This window comes from Acartia tonsa, chromosome 10 (assembly GCF_053477335.1).
Source record: "Acartia tonsa isolate MP-2025a chromosome 10, ASM5347733v1, whole genome shotgun sequence".
Taxonomy (NCBI): domain Eukaryota; kingdom Metazoa; phylum Arthropoda; class Copepoda; order Calanoida; family Acartiidae; genus Acartia; species Acartia tonsa.
Window position 1 is genome coordinate 3,447,204 of NC_137269.1, and position 23,216 is coordinate 3,470,419.

Sequence of the window (23,216 nt, forward strand, 5' to 3'; positions counted from 1 at the left end):
CTTCGTCACGGCTGCCGAGCCCTGATTATAATATTTATTTTACTGATTTAAATTAATATAGTTTGTTATTATAGTTTTTAAAAAAATATGAAATAAAATGTTCAATTTATTTTATTGTATTCTTTGTAATTCTGTTTTTATTCTGTTAAAATAAATTTATTACAATATATTTTGACAAGTTTATTTGACATACAAAGTTTAAAATATTAAAATTAGATTAACAGAAATATTATAGATAATTATAAAAGGGGAGCATGCATGAAAAAGAGCATGTGATTTTTAGTACCTTCCAGCAATGAACCTTAGTATTTTCTTTCAGAATATACTTGTATACTATCAATTATGTTTTATTAATGAAAAAAAAAGTATGTTTCGCCACCATAAGAAAGGTGTAAAATGTCGAGCATTTGTTGAAGGTGTCTTTAATTGTCAATCGTCAAATGCTGAACATATTAAAAGTACATTCATTATTTCTCATATGTATGTTCGAAATAACACCAATTTAGATTGGTTTACAACACTTTTTATTTTGTCTTGTGTAAAATTGTATAGAGAACAAGAACATATGAAGTTTTTGATGTTACATTAACCCTTAACAGTCGGAGCCCTTGCCGCCATATTTTGCTTGATCTGTTATTTTCGTTAAAAAAACGGCTCTGGGTTAGCTACTTATTGATGTTGTCATCTGATTAGTCGTGAAAATCAATTGAACACACTGTTTTGTATTTAAATTAGAATAGTACAATAAATTAAACTTAATTTTATTTGAAGTTATTTAAGATGCAAATCAGCGATTAAAAAAGATTTTGAGATTAAGATAATTTGGTGCTTTTACATAAAGTGTCTATTGAGCAATTATAAACCTCCCACTTATTTTAATATAGATATAATAGCTTTGCTATTTATAACAAGGATTACAACTTGCATCCATAAGTAGCGAAGCTCAAGAAAAACATGGAATTGACGAACAGACAAAGTGAGTTATAGGGCATATGATGTTCATTCCTCATAACAATGAAAAAAAAGAGAGTAAATACATAAAATCCAATAAAATAATGAAACATTATAACATAATGTTTACATCATTTAAAGCTTAACAAACGGACAAAACAATGTAAAGATCAGATGCGCATATGTCATAGGAATCTTCGCTAAAAGAAATAGCTGTCTATCTTTAATAGAAGCGGAGAAAATCACATTTCTTCCATAGCGTTTCGGACTGACTGACGTGAATTATAAAATAGTTTCTCTACTAAAAATCAATATAGGCTAAAACATTTTATTTGAATTGTAATAACAATATACATAAATTAATTAACATACACATATCAAAACACTTGAAAACAAAGCAGGCACAAGTCAGAAATACACAGGAATCTTTAGGGATAAAACAATGGCAGATAAATTGACATACAATTCCAATGATTATATACAAAATTGCACATTCTCTAGGTATAAATTATTGGTTGAAGAATTTGGAACTAATCTATCAAAATTCAACGTAAGTACCCAACGTTTTTGAGCTGATGAATCAACCAATGTAGTTGTAAAACTTTGGGTACAAGTACAATTTACAGTCCAATGTCCCCACCCTCCTGCAACTAATAACCAGGAACAACTTTAAATCGGAATAATGAAAACGCGCAGATGGAGAAAACTCTAGTAAAACCAGTCTTTTTCGCGCGCTTTCGCTAAGGAACTTGACGAAAATAGACGATAATTTGATTAACACCCTCAATTATGATTATGGTAGAAAAGTTTAGACACTGAAAAGTTTACCCAATGTGAACCAAAATCAAGATTAATACCCAACAGTTTGGGATGCCAGTAAAATCTGCAGTCCATTATCCCCTCCCTTCCTGCAATTGGCCTTTAACTACCTTTTAAAATGTAAATATTTCTGACCTGTTTCCAAAAACAAAATACAATTCCATGATAATCTAAGTCTTTCAAATACTTTATTTCACAATTTATTAATGCACATTGGAATTAATGATGACAAAACTTGTTGGATAAATGAAAACCCTAAGCAGCATATATCCATGCATGTAACTCATTGATTATGATCAGTGGCATGCACAGGGTTTTGTCAGATGTGTGCAAAAAGTGCACCTAAAAATGTGGACACCCCTATTAAATACACAATCATAGGATGTAAGTGAGGGGGGGGGGGGGTGGATTTAGGGGGGGGTTTTACATAAAATAAGAGAGGTGTTATTTCATTGTCAGAGGGTGTATATACCCCTTATATAATAAACACTCTAAAGTAAAACAAGCCTTCTATTTTAGTTAACTAATGCGCGAAATTTTTTTTCAATCCCTTAAAATAAAGAGGATGTAACTTATTTAGCTCGACACCCCCTTGGCTATTTAAGAGGGGTGTATTAGGATAATTTAGACTCTTGTCACCTCCCTTAATTTTCCCAAGGGGGAGGGGGTACACCCCCTAATCCTCGATTTTTGGACACCTCTGATTAGGATCTTAATGTACCAGGTGTTATTAAGGGGGTGTTAATGCAACAATCTCGTAATCAATGATTAAATGGCAATTCGAATTTTGATCTGAAATTTTTCATGACTATTCCTTGGTAGGTTTATTTTCCCAAAATCAAACAAAAAGCTGAAAAAGTAACTGCTGGCGGTTCAGCCGTTTTGCTGTTTTTTTGCCTATTTTAAGGGCAAATTCATCATTAATTTGGTTGATTTCATGTTAAATAACAGCAATAACCATTTTTTAAAATTTCTTGTACCAACAGCTACCGTCTACAACCGTTTGATAAGGTTTTTGAGCGACAAAAAGTATTATGTGGAGATAGGTTTCGTGACTAATTTGCTCTTAAGATAGCCAAAAAATGGCAAAACGGCTGAGCCGCCAGCCGTTAGCCGTTACTTTTCCAACTTTTTGTTCGATTTAGGGAAAATAGACCTACCAAGAAATATTCATGCAAAATTTTAGATCGAAATTCGAATTCTAAGTGCCATTTAATCATTGATTACGAGATGGTTGCAAAATAAAACTCATAGAAAAAAACTCATAATATTAAAGTATGAAAACTATTAGCAAAAAAACACTATCACAGAAACTAAACTTAAAAACAAGATCTTTTTTCCCTCTGTAATAATACAATTATAGTCATTTATCGCATCGTGTTACAGACAACTTTCCGCGGATATTAAAATCAGTTTTGTTGGACCCCGCCAGGCTGAAGGCCCGTGCTAACAAATCTGGTATTGTTTTTATATTTAATATTCGTAGAAATTGTATGTAATGCGATGCAAAACATGATTGTTCAGTATGGCTGAGACCCGATTCTAATCCACCGGATATCAATTGGTTTCAAAGCCATACTGGAATGTAGATTATAAATAATTAAATAATAAAAAAACAAATCTTTATAAATTATCATTCTTATAATCGTAAAAATTTAAACCTAGGCTAACTTATTAATACCATTAATAGACATTATTAAGGCCAACGCGAAATTTGTTAAAATTTCAACAATTCATTAGTATCTTATTCATTATAAAAGAAAATAATTTTACATTCTACCCTCTTTACACTAGAAAAAAACCTTAAAACTTTAAATTAAAATTATTACTTGAATATTTTTAATTGTGATTTCAAATTTCTACAAAAAAAAAGTGTATTTGGATTGATAATACAGAAAAGCGTATTAAAGACACACATTTAGATATTCATTTTAAAAAATATTTTTAAGTAGGCATTGAATATTTCAAGTATGGCTTCGAATTCCAGAATCCAATTAATTTCCAATGCGTATCCGTGGACTTTTTTTTGTAAAGTTAAACCATAAAAGACAGCGTTTAATTCACGGAATAAGCCCAATTTGAATTAATACTGACCATAAAAAACTAGCAATAACATATCTAAATATGCGTCTTTTAAAAGCAGATATTTTAAAAACAATGGAATCATCAGGGCTTGGCAGGCGCTCATTTTAATAACGGCTGCCGAGCCCTGATAAAAATAAAAACTGGTTTCATTGCAGGAATAATAAACTAGCATTAAAAAAGTGTCACAGTTAATTTCATTACTAGACTATATGTGGTGAAAGTTTATTTTATATCCACTAATGATGGTCAATCAAGATACCCAAAGACATCTAGATGGCTGGCTATCTATCTTTCTATCTGAGTGTGGCATATCTCTGAGAGGGGAGCTTCTCTGCAAAGAAAGACTTAAGCACAAACACCTACAAAATTTAAATTTGAAAATGTAGGGTTGGCAATCCGTATCCGAATCCGCCCAATTTTTGGTCAATTTTGGAATCTGAATCCGTTTTTTAATAGTGGATTCGGATTCTTAATTGGTAGGCTAAAATTAGGCTAATTAGAGTTTTTCTTTCAACTCCTGCTTTTGAAGGCAAAGATTATCATCATTATATATAAAATCTTTTAAAATCTGGTTCGATTCTCGGAAGTGAATTATAGAGAACACCAAGAACATTAATTTTTAGGACATATGTAGCACTTAATTTCAATTATTTTTTTTTAAAACCTTTTAAAATAATGCTAAAATCCGGAATCCGAATCCGGAATCCGCGGGAATCCGCCATTTTTTTAAACGGATTATTGTAAGAATCCGAATCCGGTCCAAAAATTTAACGGATTGCCATCCCTAGAAAATAGCCATTTTTATACCATCAACTAAACATTATCTATATCTGATTCAACTGTTAAAATCCTCAAGGGGGGGGGAAGTTTGTACACTTATAGGAAATGAAATTCAGTACCAAAGTTTGGGAGGGTACTGTGGGCTTGTTTTTAAAGTTATCAACCTAATTCTTTTTGTAGGCTCTCTTATATGACTGGATATACACGTATTTCTTTGAAAATTGAATTTCGGCACTTTCCTTCTAGGGGCTTGTGGAGCAATAGACCCCCCAAAACACTAAAAATATGAGTTCTGAACTTATTTTTAAAGATATCAACCTGATTTTTTTTATAATACTTTTTTTAACATAACCGAATCAACGAACCATTACAGATTTCATTTTGGGACTTTCCTTCTAGGGGCTTGTGGAGCAATAGACCCCTCAAAACACTAAAAATATGAGTTCTGACCTTATTTTTAAAGATATCAACCTGATTTTTTTTATAATACTTTTTTAACATAACCGAATCAACGAACCATTACAGATTTCATTTTGGGACTTTCCTTCTAGGGGCTTGTGGAGCAATAGACCTCCCAAATCACTAAAAATATGAGTTCTGACCTTATTTTAAAGGATATCAACCTGATTTTTTTAAAATACTTTTTTAACATAACCGAATCAACAAACCATTACAGATTTCATTTTGGGACTTTCCTTCTAGGGCTTGTGGAGCAAAAGACCCCCAAAAACACTAAAAATATGAGTTCTGACCTTAATTTTAAAGATATCAACCTGATTTTTTTATAATACTTTTTTAACATAACCGAATCAAAGAAACATTACAGATTTCATTTTCGGACTTTCCTTCTAGGGTGTAGTGGAGCAAAAGACCCCTAAAACACTAAAAATATAAGTTCTCACCTTATTTTTAAAGATATCAACCTGATTTTTTTAACACTTTTTTAACATAACCGAACTTGGTAACTTTTACAGATTTCATTTGGGACTTTCCTTCTAGAAGCTAGTGGGGCAAAAGACATGCTGTATTTGTTGCAATTGAAAAACAAATCAATAACTAATAGTTTTCTTTTTTTACACTGAATACTTAATTTTTTTCAATTATGTAGGTAGATAGTTTTTTAAAATTTGTTAGGATACATCATCATTTTTAGTCTTTGTACAGTATTTCTATACCAAGTATTATGAAACCTTAATCTAGTTGTCTTAATGTAATTTTTTTTAAGAATACTACATAATATTTGAATATGACTGTGAATTGATTCAAGCGCATTTTCATTGGACCCTAGAAGGAAATCAAAATCTGTAATGATTACATAGTTCATTTATGTGAAAAAATTTCACATTAAAAAAATATTTTTAGTGTTTTGCTTCACTAGCTTCTAGAAGGAAAGTCCCAAAATTAAATCTGTAAAAGTTACCAAGTTCAGTGTTAAAAAAGTGTTTTAAAAAAATCAGGTTGATATCTTTAAAGATAAGGTCAGAACTCATATGTTTAGTGTTTTGGGGGGTCTTTTGCTCCACTAGTCCCTAGAAGTAAAGTCCCAAAATGAAATCTGTAATGGTTCATTAAGTCAGTTGTTAAAAAAGTTTTCTTTAAAAAATCAGTTTGACATCTTTAGAAATAAGCTCAGAACTCCTATTTTTAGTGTTTTTTGGAGTCTTTTGCTCCACTAGCTCTAGAAGGAAAGTCCCAAAATGAAATCTGTATTGTTTCGTAGATTTGGTTATGTTAAAAAAGTATTATAAAAAAATCGGGTTAATATCTTTAAAAATAAGCTCAGAACTCATATTTTTAGTGTTTTTGGGATCTTTGCTCCACTAGCCCCTAGAAGGAAAGTCCCAAAATGAAATCCGTAATGGTTTCTCAGAACTCATATTTTTAGTGTTGGGGTCTTTTGCTCCACAAGCCCCTAGAAAGAGAGTCCTAAAATGAAATCTGTAATAGTACGTAGATTTTGGGGGTCTTGCTCCACAAGCCCCTAGAAGGAAAGTACCAAAATGAAATCCGTAATGGTTTCTTCAATTTTCTTTTAGTGTTTTTTTGAGTCTTTTGCTCCACTAGCTCTAGAAGGAAAGTCCCAAAATGAAATCTGTAATGGTTCGTTGATTCGGTTATGTTAAAAAAGTATTATTGAAAAAAATCAGGTTGATATCTTTAAAAATAAGGTAAGAACTCATATTTTTAGTGTTTTGGGGGGTCTATTGCTCCACAAGCCCGTAGAAGGAAAGTCCCAACATGAAATCTGTAATGGTTCGTTGATTCGGTTATGTTAAAAAAGTATTATAAAAAAATCAGGTTGATATCTTTAAAAATAAGGTCAGAACTCATATTTTTAGTGTTTTGGGGGGTCTATTGCTCCACAAGCCCCTAGAAGGAAAGTCCCAAAATGAAATCCGTAATGGTTTCTTCAATCGGTTATGTTGAAAAAGTATTATTTTTAAAAAATCAGGTGATATCTTTAAAAATAAGGTCAGAACTGATATTTTTAGTGTTTTTTGCGGTCTTTTGCTCCACAAGGCCCTAGAAGGAAAGTCCCAAAATGAAATCTCTAATGGTTCGTTGATTCGGTTATGTTAAAAAAGTATTATTAAAAAAAATCAGGTTGATATCTTTAAAAATAAGGTCAGAACTCATATTTTTAGTGTTTTGGGGGGTCTATTGCTCCACTAGGCCCTAGAAGGAAAGTCCCAAAATGAAATCTGTAATGGTTCGTTGATTCGGTTATGTTAAAAAAGTATTATAAAAAAAAATCAGGTTGATATCTTTAAAAATAAGTTGAGAACTCATATTTTTAGTGTTTTGGGGGGTCTATTGCTCCACAAGCCCCTAGAAGGAAAGTGCCGAAATTCAATTTTCAAAAAAATACGTGTATATCCAGTCATATAAGAGAGCCTACAAAAAGAATTAGGTTGATAACTTTAAAAACAAGCCCACAGTACCCTCCCAAACTTTGGTACTGAATTTCATTTCCTATAAGTGTACAAACTTCCCCCCCCCCTTAATTCAAATCTGTCCTTTTCCCAAGTTTCTGTCTGTCTGTCCAACTATCTGTCTATCAATCATTTCAAATTATACGTCTTTCTGTTTGTCTATCCATCTGTCTGTTCCTCTGCTTATTTTAAGCTATCTGACAGTTTCTTTATCTGTCTTTCAGTCTTTAAATTACATACTTATCTATCTGTCAGTCTTTCTGACTATATGTCTTCTTGTCTGTCTGTCTGTCTGTCTGTCTGTCTGTCTGTCTGTCTGTCTGTCTGTCTGTCTGTCTGTCTGTCTGTCTGTCTGTCTGTCTGTCTGTCTGTCTGTCTGTCTGTCTGTCTGTCTGTCTGTCTGTCTGTCTGTCTGTCTATCTATCTATCTATCTATCTATCTATCTATCTATCTATCTATCTATCTATCTATCTATCTATCTATCTATCTATCTAACTATATCTATCTATCTATCTATCTATCTATCTATCTATCTATCTATCTATCTATCTATCCATCTATCCATCCATATATCCATCCATCTATCTATCTAACCTGGGAGCAATTCCAACACGAACAATAGAAAGTAACAAACAAGCTCCAAATCATTGTATCTATCTGTCTACCTATTTATCACTGTCTGTCTATCTGTCTATCCGTCCATCTATCTATCTATCGTTCTATCTGTCTAACCTGGACAATTCCAAAAAGAACGATAGCAAACGTGACAAACAGACTCCAAATCATTGTATCTATCTGTCTAACTCTACCTATCTATCACTATGTCTGTCTATCCATCCATCTATCTATCTATATCTATCGTTCTATCTATCTAACCTGTGCAATTCCAACAAGAACGATGGCAAACGTGACAAACAGACTCCAAATCATAACTCTCTCATTCAAATCTTCAGCTCTACGCCTACCCTGGGTTTCACGTAACCTTAAATAAATGATCATAATATTTATAGGCGTTTTCACTCAAATTGCCTTGTAGAGCTCAGAACCTCCTCTCCCATTAATGAAAAAGTTAGGAGAGGGTTAAGTCAGGTTAGGTTAGATTATATAGGGTACTAGGTAGCCCCGTAGGATTGGGCATTGCTAGAATTATTAGGGATGGCAATCCGGATCCGGGATCCGCCCAATTTTTGGGCAAATTTTGGAATCCGAATCCGGAATCTGTTTTTTTAACGGATTCCGGATTCTTAATTGGTAGGCTAAAATTACAAATACAAATAACAGTTTTTTTTTATAGACAAAACTTTTTAAAAATGTGGCAGACATATACCTAAAAAGTATTTTATTGTTTCTCCTTAACTACAGGTATAATGGTAGCTAGCATCCAAAGTTGCGTTTTTTTTGTAAGTATTTATTTTCATTTCACAGCTTTTCATGCTTAATTTTTTTTTAAAAAAAGCATTTTAAAATACTGCTAGAATCCGGAATCCGACAAAATTAAGAATCCGAAATCCGAAAGGAATTCTTTTAAGAATCCGGAATCCGAATCCGGCCCAAAAATTCGACGGATTGCCATCACTAAGAATTATGCAAATGAAAAAAAGAACTACTTTTTCCTTATTTTTAATTTACTTTAAAAATAAGGGGTTATAATTTTAGTGCACTTTGAAAGATGCTAATTATCTTTCAAACCGCTTATCAGAAATATGGCTATACTTGTTAAATCTTGGTTTTAGGCTATTTTCGTGACAATGGACTTTCTTGTTATGATAAGAGTTGTACAGAATGATATATCAACCTTGTTATTTAAAATCATTTTCAAAAATATTCAGGGCTACATTTTTTTCTTGTGAACTTATAGGCTTGGTCAGTTTATGACACTTGTCCCCAAAGTTTTATAATAACATAATCTTAATCGTTGGCCTAACAACTTTGGTGACTTTTATTGAATTTTAATTAGTTGGTTCATAAAGTTGAGTGTCCAAACGTTTTAACCACTAATTGTAATCTACAGAAGGGGTATTTTTGTATTTCATTATTAGGGATGTATATCAATTTATCGATCATTGTCTTATCCCTTTAGACTGGCGTTTAGTTTTTTATCTTCTAAAACAATTTTACGATTAATAGAATTTATTTGACTATTCAATGAGAGAAAATCTTTTAACCATTCATGAAAAAGCAGGATTTTGGATGAATGGCACTCAATAACCAAATATTTTAATCTAATATTTTTTCATGAATAACAACTAGGGATTGATGTAAAAGTTAAAAAAACAAGGTAGATTATGCACTGAATAAGCGAAGCAGGTATAGCTAGCAATAAACACCAACTGAAAGCTTAAAGTTTTTTCGGGTCATCTCAAAAAACGCCTATCTCAGAAAACGCCCATCTCAAAAAACGCCCATCTCAGAAAACGCCTATCTCAAAAAACGCCCATCTCAGAAAACGCCTATCTCAAAAAACGCCTTTTACATAAAATGCCCACTACATTTTTGAAAAATAAAGCCTAATTTATAAATAGTATTCAATAGAATAATACAATACTTGTCATTCATGATCTCTTACTTAAAACAAAAATAAACAGTTACCAAATCAACCAGTTAATAAACTATGTACAAATATGGATAAAATGGTAAACTAAAGAGTAGCTGCTATATTAAGAAAATAGGGAAAGTTTAAATAAATGGGAGAAAATTATTGTAGGGAGAACTCATTGGAGGAAAGAGTTTAATTATTGAAGCTCATTAAAAAGTACATCATTTTTGAATCTGATAAAAATAAGAAGGAATATAGGGATAAGACATTAAAATAACCTCACCCTATTTTTCCCCCAAAATTCATCAAATATGGAAAGTTAAATTGTTAAATAGAAAATTTTAAATTGCTTTATAAATTATAATAATAATCATTTTAAACTAATTTTTTATTTTGATGAACAGCTATATAATTCTGATAAATTTAAAGCATATCATACTCAATAAATATTTTGTATATTATTTGTGTATGTTAATGAGTATATAACATGAATCTAAAATTTCTTTTAAGCATAATAAAAACTAGAACAAAATTTTGTGTTTTCCAAACTATTTATCCCTTCCTTACACCCTACCCAAATTTCACAACCCTATTTTGAAATTCACCCATCCAAAATTCCACAACATCTTTATTTACAAATTTACTAGGTTTAGTAATATTTACAACATTTCAACCATATATTCTGTTAATTCAAGATATTAGGTCAAATAATAAAGAAAATAAATAAGAAGTATGTTTTAATAGAGCGCATAGTTGTTCATCTTAGTTTAATAACTGAAAAGGAAACTGGGTTGTTTGCAGTAGATATATGAAATAAAGAGACTTAAAACATGAATTAACTAGGTAAAAGTTTTTGTTATTCAGTTGTGATCAATTTTCAAAAAGCAAACCTTTAGTATGTTGTTGCTCAAAATGCTTTTAAAAAAAAAGTGCTTAAGGAATGTACATTCTTCTTAAGAAGATTCATAATGTACATATTGTACAATATACCTTCTTAGACTGACATATTTCCATACAGGATAATTTTTAAAAATGTAGTAGGCATTTTATGAAAAAGGCGTTTTTTGAGATAGGCGTTTTCTGAGATAGGCGTTTTTTGAGTATAGCCGTTTTTTCAAGTTTTTGGTATAGTTCCTTTTCATGACAACGCCTCTTAAAGGGCGTTTCGTCGTTAAAGGGACATTAACACTTATATAGTGTCAAAACTGAATAATCAGAATACAAATGTATAAGAGTCAAAAAAAAATTGTTAGTAAATTTGTTGAAAAAATGCTTGATACAGAATAATGTTTATGGACATACTTACATTTTTAGGACTTGATTATAGAGTTGCTTTGCTTATAACATTATACTTTGTTGTCCCAGGAATTAACATACCAAAAATTAGATCAATCGGATGATTGAATCACATAAAAATTTGTTGTTAAAAAAAGTAAAAAAAAATCAACATGTTTAAAATGGACGTAGGGACTTTCTTGTAATGATTGTAGAGTTGCTACGCTTTCTAAATCGGACCTAACTACTAAAGGAATCACCATGCAAAGTTTGAAATCGATAGGACAATTCTAACATGCCTTAATTAACGAAAAAAGCTATCCGTTTGTGACAGACAGACGAACCGATCCCAATTATAGAAAAGGTTCGCTTTTAAAAAGCTTTTTTAAAAATCAAGAGTTTTGCATTCATAAAATTATTTCAATGGATATGTATTACATGGATATTATAACAGGGAAATTTTTGTCACCAATTAAGGTTGTTAACATGATTTTTATTTATTTATCAGTAGGTTCTTCCAGTTAAAGGGTAGGGGATGGGGTAAAGGGACTGAATTATCCATCTGGAATTAGCATTTTTTAGTAGAAAAAATCTGATTCAATATCCAAGGAATTATACATCCATTATTATTTGTTAATGAAACAATGAATATTTAAAGTACTGTCCATTATAAAATAAAGAAGCTATTCAATAAAAAATATTATAAACAAATAAATATTTAAAATAATTAAATTAAGTAGGTATGTCTAAAAGATGAATAAGAATGTTAATTTTTATCCTATTAAAGTAACAGAAAGTTTGTTTGTCGGTATGTGTGTAATATCTAACTAAATGCAGAATGAAAATTATTTGGGATCTACTGCAGTTCACGGTAAAATATTGCTGGTAAGCAATATTTCTAAAAATCTATGAATTTTAAAGGCTGCTAGCTGCCAAACGGCTGAACATACAGATCATGCACACTGTTTTAAGCGGCATAAGAAGGTCTACAAATAATCTGGAATAGCCATAAATCAATAATGCATAATTATCTCGCAGTGCAGAAAAATGCGCGAAAAAGACCTCTTTTACGTGTTTTTTCTTCAGTGAAGCTTTCCCTGTGCATCATTGGATCTTGGCTATTACAGATTATTTGTACATAAAAGAGTTACAGCACTAAAATTCGGCACAGAACAACATGGAACTGTACAGAAATGGCGGCTAAACAGCCGAAAACCGCCGTTTCCCGCTAAAAAAATTTTGATAAACTTTTTTTTCGTAAAAATTCTCTTATTATATTTTCACGTGACACTTCAAAAATGTCAATATTAAAAAAGCAATTGTAAAATATTACAAGTGTCAAGTGAAAATATAAGGGAAAATTTTATGAAAAAAAAGTTTATCTCAGAAGTTTGAAAATTGTCTTTTATGACGAGAACAAGCAAAAAAAATTTCGGTGGGAAACGGCGGTTCCGCCGTCGTTTTCTCACAGTTCCATACTGTTCTCCACAAAAGCAACTGCTGTGCCGAATTTTAGAGCTGTAACTCTTTTATGGGCTAAGATCATGCGCGTTTTACTTGTTGGTTTCAAAAAGTGGCACATCCGCCTCCCCCCTTATAAGACTTTGGGGACTAGTTTAAAAACCGCCCGATGTCCCCTCTATTCCCTAATAAAGGTCAAGGCAAAGTTAATTTCAGATTTTTCATGAATTGACGTAGATTGGTGAAATATAAAAATAACATTATTAGGTAATAAAATTCCAGAGTTAGATAAGGGGGGGTTTTTTAATGCAACCATCTCGTAATCAGTGAGTAAATGACACTTAGAATTCGAATTTCGATCTGAACTTTTGCATGAGTAATCCTTAGTAGGTCTATTTTCCCTAAATCGAACAAAAAGTTGGAAAAGTAACGGCTAGCGGCTCAGCCGTTCAGCCGTTTTTTGCCTATTTTCAGGGTAAATCCATCATCAATTACGTTGGAATCGACTTTTTAAAACATATTTTTGGTTTAATTCATGTTAAATGATAGCAATAATCAATTTTAAAACTTCTAGTACCAACAGCTACCGTCTAGAACCGTTTGATAGCGTTTTGGAGTAGAAAAGAGTATTATGTTGAGAGAGGTTTCGTGACTAATTTGCAGTATAAATATCAACAAAAAAAATGGCAAAATAGCTGAGCCGCCAACCGTTAGCCGTTACTTTTCCAACTTTTTGTTCGATTTAGGGAAAATAGACCTACCAAGGATTACTCATGCAAAATTATAGATGGAAATTCGAATTCTAAGTGCCATTTGCTCACTGATTACGAGATGGTTGCATTAAAACCCCCCCCTTATCTAAAACTATGAGTTTCAAATCTTAAGGAATTATTTTTGCTAGATTAATTTAATGTTGAAATCCCGTAAAAACCCAGTAGTATTCCTCCCCCTATATATTTTATTTTAAATGGGATAGGAAGTTTTTTTTCTTTTCTAGGGGATGAGAGTGTTACACACACTGTAAAATAGCTTAAAACCATATACCCTGATAAGAAGAACCAAATTATCAATAGAGTGCGTTTGAGTCATACTGACTTGTGACAGTAAATAGAATTAGGCCCCCCCCCCCCCCCACTGTGCAAACAAAACGGAAATCAATATTCAAATATTTCATTCTACTATCCGCGGAAAGCTGTCTTTAATAATACAGATAAAGTAACAGGATGTTTGTGTGTTTGTACCGAAGGATCTCGCTAACCACTGAACCGATCGGGTTCTCCTTAACAGGGTAGATTCTCATATGTCCCGGGAAGGTTTATAACTATTTTGGGGGAGGGTACCACCATCCTCCCTAGATAAATTAAATTTTTTTTAATATCTCGATTTTAGAAAGAGAGTTCAACGAAAAATAAACGTCAAACGTAAAATAGGCATATTTTTAATATAAAAAAAGCAATTAAAGTGCCACTAGAGGCCTCTAGGGGCGTATCCGCTAGTAACTAAATATTCCAGTATGGCTCCGAATCCGAATAATTTCAAGCTGGAATTTACCGGTTATGAGCCATACTGAGAAATAATGACCTCTCGAGGTTAAAAAAGCCAAAATTGATGTAATTTTACTATCCGCTGAAATCTGTCTATAATACGATGCCCTGCAAAACTACTCCTACCTATGATGTGTCTGATAATCAATGACAGTGTTAAGATTTTCATGCACCTCCTGTGCAGAGGACTCCATCTGTGTGAGAGGACCTGTATGATCCTCCAGTCCTGGCAGAGGATCCTCGTCTCCAACCTACAAACAATGGATATATATTACGTGGATATTGTAACAAGGAAATTTTGTCGTCAATATTTGTTTGCTAAAGGTTTTTTTTTAATGCAACCATCTCGTAATCAATGATTAAATGGCACTTAGAATTCGAATTTCGATTTGAAATTTTGCATGAATAATCCTTGGTAGGTCTATTTTCCCTAAATCGAACAAAAAGTTGGAAAAGTAACGGCTAACGGCTGGCGGCTCAACCTTTTTGCCATTTTTTTTGGGCAAATTAAGAGCAAATTAGTCACGAAACCTATCTCCAGAAAATACTTTTTATCGCTCTAAAACCTTATCAAACGGTTCTAGCCGGTTGCTGTTGGTACTAGAAATTTTAAAAATGGTTATTCCTATCATTTAACATGAATTAAATCAAAAATATGTTTTAAAAAGTTGATTGCTACGTAGTTAATGATGAATTTGCCCTGAAAATAGGCAAAAAACGGCTAAACGGCTGAGCCGCCAGCCGTTACTTTTCCAACTTTTTGTTCGATTAAGGGAAAATAGACCTACCAAGGATTACTCATGAAAAATTTCAGATCGAAATTCGAATTCTAAGTGCCATTTAATCATTGATTACGAGATGGTTGCATTAAAAACTTTCCCCTTAATCATCAGTTGAAGCGTTACTCCATGGTCCGGGGAGGGGATGGGGTAAAGCAATAGAAATTATTTTATAAGAGTAAGCGAAAATCTGGTGCAATATCCAAGTAGGTAGTTATATATACATTCTACTAGGGTTGGCAATCCGAATCCGAATCCGGAATTCGCGCAATTTTTGGCCAATTTTTGAATCCGAAATCCGTTTTTTAATAGCGGATTCGGATTCTTAATTGTTAGGCTAAAATTAGCGTCTTGAGTTTTTTTGGTCCGAATATATATTTCAATTTTCAACAGTCATTTTGGCCGCTGTAGGGTCTGGAAATAGAAGAAAAGCTACTGTGAAAATATGAAAAAACGCAGCTTTAGATTCTGCCCAGTACCCTGTAAAATTAAATCCCTTAAATTTTTTAAGCCTTTTATAATATAAATCAAAAATAAGAATCCGGAATCCGCGGAGAATCCGTTTTATTTTTGGTCGGATTCTTGTAAGAATCTGAATCCGGTCCAAAAATTAGACGGATTCTACATTCTACAAATAGATATAGAACATCTAGATACATAGTCTCTAAAGCAACCAATAGGAAAACATAAGAGGAACAATCCACATTTATAATACATCAGAGCGTGTACAGATCTGTCCGTCCCTTAAGATCTCGGTAACCGCTGAACCGATCGGATTCTTCTCTTCAGGGAATATACCTACTGGTCCTGTAGTGGTTTTAGGCTATTTTCTTGGGGGGTTGGACACCCCCAACCTCCCAAAAACAAAATACCCCCAATTTTTTTTTGCTGAAGATTTCCTTGGTATTTTTTTTTGTTTAAGATTTGCTTGGGCCTTTTTTTTGCTGAAGATTTCCTTGGCCCTTTTACGAATTTCGCCAAAAATCTTTTTTTGATCACCTCTTGGGGCAAAGTCTCCAGAGGCTAGGGGCGAAGCCGCTAGTCTTAGTAAAAGTAGACTGATAATTTCACTGTTTCCCAAAGTTAATCTAATACGTTGGCTTAAAACTTAAGGACTTTCAAAAGATCTTTTATTGATTGGATCAAACTAGCTATGTATAATCTTTTTAATTTTAATCTACCAATGGGGTACTTTTGTTTCTATTATTGTGGACGTACTTTGATCAATCATCCATTGTCTTATCCCTTAAGATCCATGAATATTACCTGGAAATCAATGTAGACCAGTTTGTGTGAAAATGTTGAGAATTCATTGGAGAAGCAAGCAATGTACTCGCCAGTACGGTCAGCCTTCCAGGTATAGCTGTCATACTGTTTCTTTACCTGAATATTAATAAATATACTCAAAAATATAGCTTTACTGTCCTATATTTAGAAAAATCTCACAAAATATAGCTTTTCCTTAGCTCATGCTCTTTCTTTACTTAAACATTAATATAAAATATACTTGCTAGTATGGTCCTCCTTCCAGATACAGCTGTCAAATACCTCATATAAGATATACCCAACAACTGAATTAATTATGAAAAGAAATATTCCAAAATTTCCCCCCCCCCCCCAAAAAAAAAGTGTAAACACAAGGGAGAAAAATTAAAGTAATTCAGTTATTGGTTCATATAAGTTCCTATAACCTAATATAATGGAACTTTTTTTGTTCTATTGGGAATTTTGTCAAAATATTTGGCCCCAATGATTTACCAAATTGGTGGAAAATGGCGGTTACACCATGTCCATATCTCGTTTTAAAAGCGAAGCTTTTCTATAATTAGGGTCGGTCCGTCCGTACGTCCGTCCATAATGGATAGCTTTTTTCATTAATTCAGGCATGTTAGAATTGCCCTATCGATTTCAAATTTTGCATGGTGATTCCTTAAGTAATTAGGTACGATTTAGAAAGCGTAGCAACTCTATAATCATTACCAAAATGTCCGTACGTCCATTCTAAACAAATTTTTATGTGATCTAATCATCCGTTTGATCTTATTTTTGGTATATTGATTCCTGAGACAACAAAGTATAATGTTATTAGCGAAGCAACTCTATAATCAAGTCATAAAAATGTAAGTATGTCCATAAACATAATCCTGTATAAAGCAGTTTTTTATCAAATTTACTTACAACTTTGCTTCGACTCTTATACATTTATAATCTGATTATTCAGTTCTGACACTATATAAGTGTTAATGTCCGTTTGTCCTACTGTTTCATTGCTTCGCTTTATGGATGTTGTCATCCTTGTTTCGGGTTAAGTTTGTATTAATTTTACATTCAATATTTGTTAAGTACATTAGGTAAGAATATTAACTTCACTGAAAAATACTTGATATCATTTAAAATAAAAGTTTATATAACTTAAGAAGATTAAATAACATATACCTAAGTACTTAATGTGAAAATCACAGATTAAAACATTATAAGCTAGTTACATAAAAATAATCTATTAGAAACAAGACTTTAAAAACATTTTTTATATAATGTATAATATTACCTGGGATTAATCTATTCACATTTGATATTTTTTTTTAAAATTTAAGGGCTATTTTTAGGGCAAATCTATCATAAATTACGGAGGAATCAACTTTTTGAAACATATTTTTGCTTAAAATCATGTGAAATGATACAAAAACAAGGATGACAACATCCATAAGTAGCGAAGCACAAAAAATCGTAGATGGGAATACGTACAGTTAGATTTAAAAGGTTTTTACTAAAATCAAGAATAGATTTATTGTATAAAATAAATATGAAACCTTGTTTTATTTTGTATGATGACGATGGTCAAAGTAAATTATATTAAAGATGCTCATAACAATGGGAAAAATTATTTTGATACTGATATCCCATAAAAGTTTGAAAATTAGATCAAAATAAACAAAGATCTTGGGAAATATGTAAAACATATAAAAATAGCCAAAAACCTGTTAAAAGGCAGTCTGGCCGCCATGGTTGTTTTCTTAAAACGACAAAAAATTTAATTTTTAAATCCTTAAAAACTTTAAAAATTTGGAAAATCGGACCATATACACTGAAGATATGGAAAAAAGTGTTAAATATATTTATAAATAGCCTAAAACCTGCCAAAAAGGCAGTCTGGCCGTCATGGTTATTTCCTTTAAAGGCGGGAAATTTAATTTTGATATCTACAACTGAAAAAATTTTGAAAATCGGACTATAAACACTGAAGATATGGAGAAAAATGTTAAAAATATAAAAAAAACAGCCTAAAACCTGCTGAAAAGGCAGTCTGGCCGTCATGGATGTCTTCTTTAAAAGACGAGAAATTTAATTTTGATATCTATAACTGAAAAAATTTTGAAAATCGGACCATACACTGAAGATATGGAGAAAAATGTGAAAAATATAAAAATAGCCTAAAACCTGCTAAAAAGGCAGTCTGGCCTTCATGATTGTTTCTTTAAACGACAGGAAATTTAATTTGATATCTGTAACTGAAAAATTTTGAAAATCGGCCCATAAACACTGAAGATATGGAGAAAAATGTGAAAAATATAAAAATAGCCTAAAACCTGCTAAAAATCGGTCCGACCGCAAATGATGTTTTATAGTCAATTGTGCTCCTTAATAATGGGAATGTTGACAAAAAATTTCAGCATTCTATCTTTTATAGGAGCTGAGTAAATCCCATTTCCCCCATAGCGTTACGGACTGACGGACTGACTGACTGACGGACGGACAAAGTGAATTATAGAGTAGCTTCGCTACTAAAAACATTTCTAGATTTCTAGTACCAGCAACTACCGGCTAGAACCGTTTGAAAACGTTTTGGAGCAGCAAAAAGTATTATGTGGAGATAGGTTTCGTGATGATTTAATTTGAAAATAGCCCAAAGAATGGCTAAACGGCTGAGCCGCCAGCCGTTAGCCCTTACTTTTTCAACTTTTTGTTCGATTTAGGGAAAATAGACCTACCAAGGATTACTCATGCAAAATTTCAGATCGAAATTCGAATTCTAAGTGCCATTTATACATTGATTACGAGATGGTTGCATTTACCCCCCCCCCCCCCTTAATTCTTTATAACTACTGTATCTATGTCGATACAAGAAAGCTTTTGATTAGAACTAATTCAGATTTGAACTGAAACAAGGATGACAACATCCTTAAAAGCGATGCTCTGAAACGGTAGGACAAACGAACATTAACCACTTGTAGAGTGTCAGAACTTAATAATCAGAATATAAATGCATAAAAGTCGAAACTAAATTCTAAGTAGATTTGCTAGAAAACTGCTTAAATACAGGATGCTGTTAAAGGACATACTTACTTTTTTTAGGACTTGATTATAGAGATGCTTTGGTTATAACATTGTACTTTGTTGTCCTAGGAGTCAGTGTTCCAAAAATCAGATCAATTGAATAATTTTATCACATAAAAAAGTAAAAAATCAACAAGTTTAACGATTATAGAGTTGCTACGCTTTCTAAAATGTACCTAACTACTACAGGAATCACCATGCAAAGTTTAAAAGCGATAGGACGATTCTAACATGCTTAAATTAATCAAAAGAGCTAACCTTTCCGGACGGATGGACGGACCTATCCTAATTATAGAAAATTTTCGCTTTAAACTTTTAAGAAGACTACTGTCCTTTCGTGTAAAGACATACAAACCAAGTGTAATACAATGATTAGGATTGGTTAAATGATCATAAAAATGTAAGAACCATTGTTATAGCCCTTCCATAGCAAAGTTAGAGTTGTTTCTGTTAAATTACTTGGAGTGACGGACGTACATAAAAACAGACGGGCATACAAACCTGGGTTTGGCCGGATATCCGGCCATTTTCAATTTTCGTCCGGATACCGGACATGGAAACTATCCGGATACCGGATATTCGTCTGATTTATAATGCCAGAATCTGGTTATCCGGCCGGATATACGGTAATTTGCCGGATATCGGGCCATTTTAAATATCCGGCCCAACCCTAATACAAACAGACGGGCAGTAGGCATTCATTAGAATCATTTAAACAATTCTTGAATTAAGTAAACCGCATTTTTTTTTCCTGTTTAATGACATGAAAATCATATTCTTGTGATATATGCAATTTATATAGCTAGATTATTTTCACAACAAGAGCTTGACGACTGATTTTGATGACGTCCTTAGTGTCCTACAGTTTTAAGCTCTTTAAGATAATTTTGAAATTAAAAGAATTATTTTTCTGACTACCATGGCCAATATAGCGATACTTGATAATATGAAACAAGACAAGATTAGTTTTTAGATAACATCTTATCATATAAAGTAGCGAAGGATCTCTCTTACTGCTAAACCGATAGGTATGATTCTTCATTACAGGGGGGCTTCTTGATGGTTTTAGGTTTTTTTTTTATATTTTGATATATTTTAAGTCTGGGTATGGTTTTAGGCTATCCATATCTGTACTTCCGTATCACTTAAAATATTGAGCTAGGGAGGATTACCTCTTTGTAGAGAACATTTTTCATAGGATCTCTAATTTCAACATCCACATCATAATGCCCTCCAGTAACAACCTGAAAAAAATACAGATCTAGTGCAATTCGCGGTAAAATGTTCCTGGGAATGATTATTAATGAATAGGGTTGTCAATCGGGATCCGGAATCCGACCAATTTTTGGGCCAATTTTGGAATCCGAATCCGGAATCCGTTTTTTAATAGCGAATTCCGGATTCCTAATTGGTAGGCTAAAATTAGCGTTTTGAGTTTTTTCTTTCAACTGCCTCTTTTTGAAGGCAAAGATTATTATCATTACATATAAAATCTTTTAAAATATGGTTCGATTATCGAAAGTGAATTATAGAGAACACTAAGAACATTAATTTTTAGGACATTATGTAGCACTTAATTTCTTTTTTTTTAAATCCTTTAAAATACTGCTAGAATCCGGAATCTGAATCCGCCAATAATAGAAATCCGGAATCCGCAAGGAATCCGCCATTTTTTTGACGGATTCTTTTAAGAATCCGGAATCCGAATCCGGCCCAAAAATTTGACGGATTGCCATCACTAATAATGATAGTGATTCAGAAACAATAATCTGTCCAAATTAATATAAAACCCCCTACAACTTACAAGAAGGTGTGACTTTTTTTACTTTCACCCCCCTTCAAGGTATGTTTCAGGGGGGTGTAGATTCTAGAACACTATTAGGATGGTTTGGACCCCTAACGGATGTAACCACCCACCCACCTTAAGTTTGCCAGGGGTGGGGGGTAGATGCATCCCCCCCCCCCTTCTGTACACCTCTGTTTTAATCTACGTTGGGGATGTACAAATAATCTATCATCTTTTGTCTTATCACTTAAGATCCCCCAAGAATATACCTGAAATTCTACAGTGGCTTCCACATCTTTCTCAATGACTTCATGAAAGCACTCTTTAGCACTGTCCGGCAGCTCAAAGGTCAACTCGACGCTCTCACTAAGTCTAAAAATAATAATAATAATGCTTTGAGTCCATTAATATATTAAGAACAGTTCTTTTCCAGCAGTGTTTCCATCAAACGGCTCCAAAACGCTGCTTTCCAGGACGGATGCAAAAATAAAAGGGAAGGAAGGGGGGCGGGGTTCCAATGACTAAATCCTGCGGGGCCTACACCTGCCTCAAAAGGTTATTTTGATATTCAATGCAATTATATTTCTCAAATGGAATCAACTTCAATCCTCAAGTAAAATTTCAGATAAATAAAAATAATTCATTTATATGTTACACTGGTAGTTGGAACCCAATGTTTTATACAACAATGTTATCTTAATTGATGGCTCAAAAACTTTGGATACTTTTATTGAGTTTTGATTGGTTGGTTTTCAAACAAGAGGTATCTAAACTTTTCAATCAATAATCAAATTTACAGAAGGTTTACATTGTTTATATTCATTAAGTTGGCATGTAACTTAAGTTAAAGAAGAGAGGGAACACGAGCTATATGTAACTTTACCCACGTGTTGGGGACCCTGTGCCGACTTTCAATTGGGTCTTTGAATCCTTTAGCGTCGGAAATATAAACACACACCTAAGCTACTACATAAGAACAGAAAACAAGACGAAAAAGGTCCCCATCACTTGGGCCAGGTAGTTGTCTGAATTTAATTATACATCTATACTTGTACATTTATTGGCATGTCTATGAATCTATTTGTCCATTGTCTTATCACTTTGTATTGCTTGTAATACCTGACGAATGAAAGAACAAGAAACAGAAGAACCAAAGATAAACTCTTAAGACAGCACATTTTATTCACATCAACAAACATTTCTAAGCATCTGAAATCTAAATAATCTATTTTTAGAAAAAGTATGAAAAATTATTGGTATAAAAATTGTAAAAGAACGGAAAAATTAACACTTTTAAAATACCTAAATAATCTTTCCAAAGAAGAAAAAATAATATTTATCTATGTTAAATTCAAAGAATCAAAATTCCATTGGCAAAATTAATATTAAAAAATAAATTCTAGTTTCTTATGATATCACAGATAAATTTGAAGCATTTCACTGGCAGTTTGGAAGTTTTTAAATATTGGCAGTTTTGAATTAAATGCGATTTTTTATATGTTTTATATGATTATCAGTGACGTCCAAGCTTTTTTTTAAGGGGAGTAAAATGAAGGGATTCAACAAAGGTTTGAAGGGGGTAAACACCCCTTTACCCTCACCTTGGACTTCTATGAGGAATACCCTATTTTACCCTCGTTCTTTTCAATTTAGAGGCTTTTTCTTTCGATGTTTTGTCAATTTCTTTGCCCTTCGTTGGCGATTCTAATATATTTCTACTAACATTCTTTATGGTTTTTTCAGCAGAACTTTTCGTGTCAAAGTCTTCCATTTGTGGACTATTTTGAGTATTGTCTGCGCTTTTTGATGAATTCATTTTGGACTTCCTTTTTACTTGATTTCCATTTGCTTTTGGGGACTTTAATTTTTGTGGACTAGTTTTGACCTTAATTTTAGATTTATGGATAAGTTTAAATGAGTATTTTATCATA

General features: G+C 32.6%; 2 protein-coding genes across 11 annotated transcripts in view; both read right to left on the reverse strand.

Annotated features, from left to right (window-relative positions):
• Positions 1–1,265: 1,265 nt before the first annotated feature.
• p24-1 (transmembrane emp24 domain-containing protein) lies at positions 1,266–22,500 on the reverse strand. 10 transcript variants are annotated; one of them, XR_013882795.1, is made up of 11 exons: positions 22,405–22,500; positions 21,555–21,657; positions 20,672–20,743; positions 16,431–16,547; positions 14,512–14,636; positions 8,446–8,551; positions 3,889–4,214; positions 3,551–3,671; positions 2,469–3,160; positions 1,906–2,025; positions 1,266–1,336 (listed from the first exon to the last, which is right to left on the reverse strand). XR_013882795.1 is itself a non-coding variant. In XM_080173237.1 (7 exons), exons 1-7 carry the CDS (start codon positions 22,482–22,484, stop codon positions 4,149–4,151), a joined length of 669 nt encoding a protein of 222 aa, XP_080029363.1. In that variant the 5' UTR covers positions 22,485–22,500; the 3' UTR covers positions 3,865–4,148. The 10 variants fall into 10 exon arrangements, 1 of the variants encoding a protein (XP_080029363.1); XR_013882796.1 differs by having other exon boundaries at positions 1,266–1,377; XR_013882797.1 differs by lacking the exon at positions 2,469–3,160.
• Positions 22,496–23,216, reverse strand: part of LOC145329192 (fanconi-associated nuclease 1-like) — a 40,068-nt gene continuing 39,347 nt past the window's right edge. The window contains exon 34 of the mRNA XM_080173235.1: positions 22,496–23,170. Coding sequence (XP_080029361.1) covers positions 22,910–23,170 — 261 coding nt within the window. The 3' untranslated portion in view covers positions 22,496–22,909. The remainder of the gene's footprint in view (positions 23,171–23,216) is intronic.

What these genes read in the sequence shown, in the direction of transcription:
- p24-1 (XM_080173237.1), bottom strand. Translation starts at nt 22,484, where the DNA reads ATGTTTGTTGATGTGAATAAAATGTGCTGTCTTAAGAGTTTATCTTTG. An exon ending in AAGCCACTGTAGAATTTCAG is followed by an intron (nt 20,744 to 21,554) that starts GTATATTCTTGG and finishes TATTTTTTTCAG; the next exon opens with GTTGTTACTGGAGGGCATTA. An exon ending in TGGTCTACATTGATTTCCAG is followed by an intron (nt 14,637 to 16,430) that starts GTAATATTCATG and finishes CATTGTTTGTAG; the next exon opens with GTTGGAGACGAGGATCCTCT.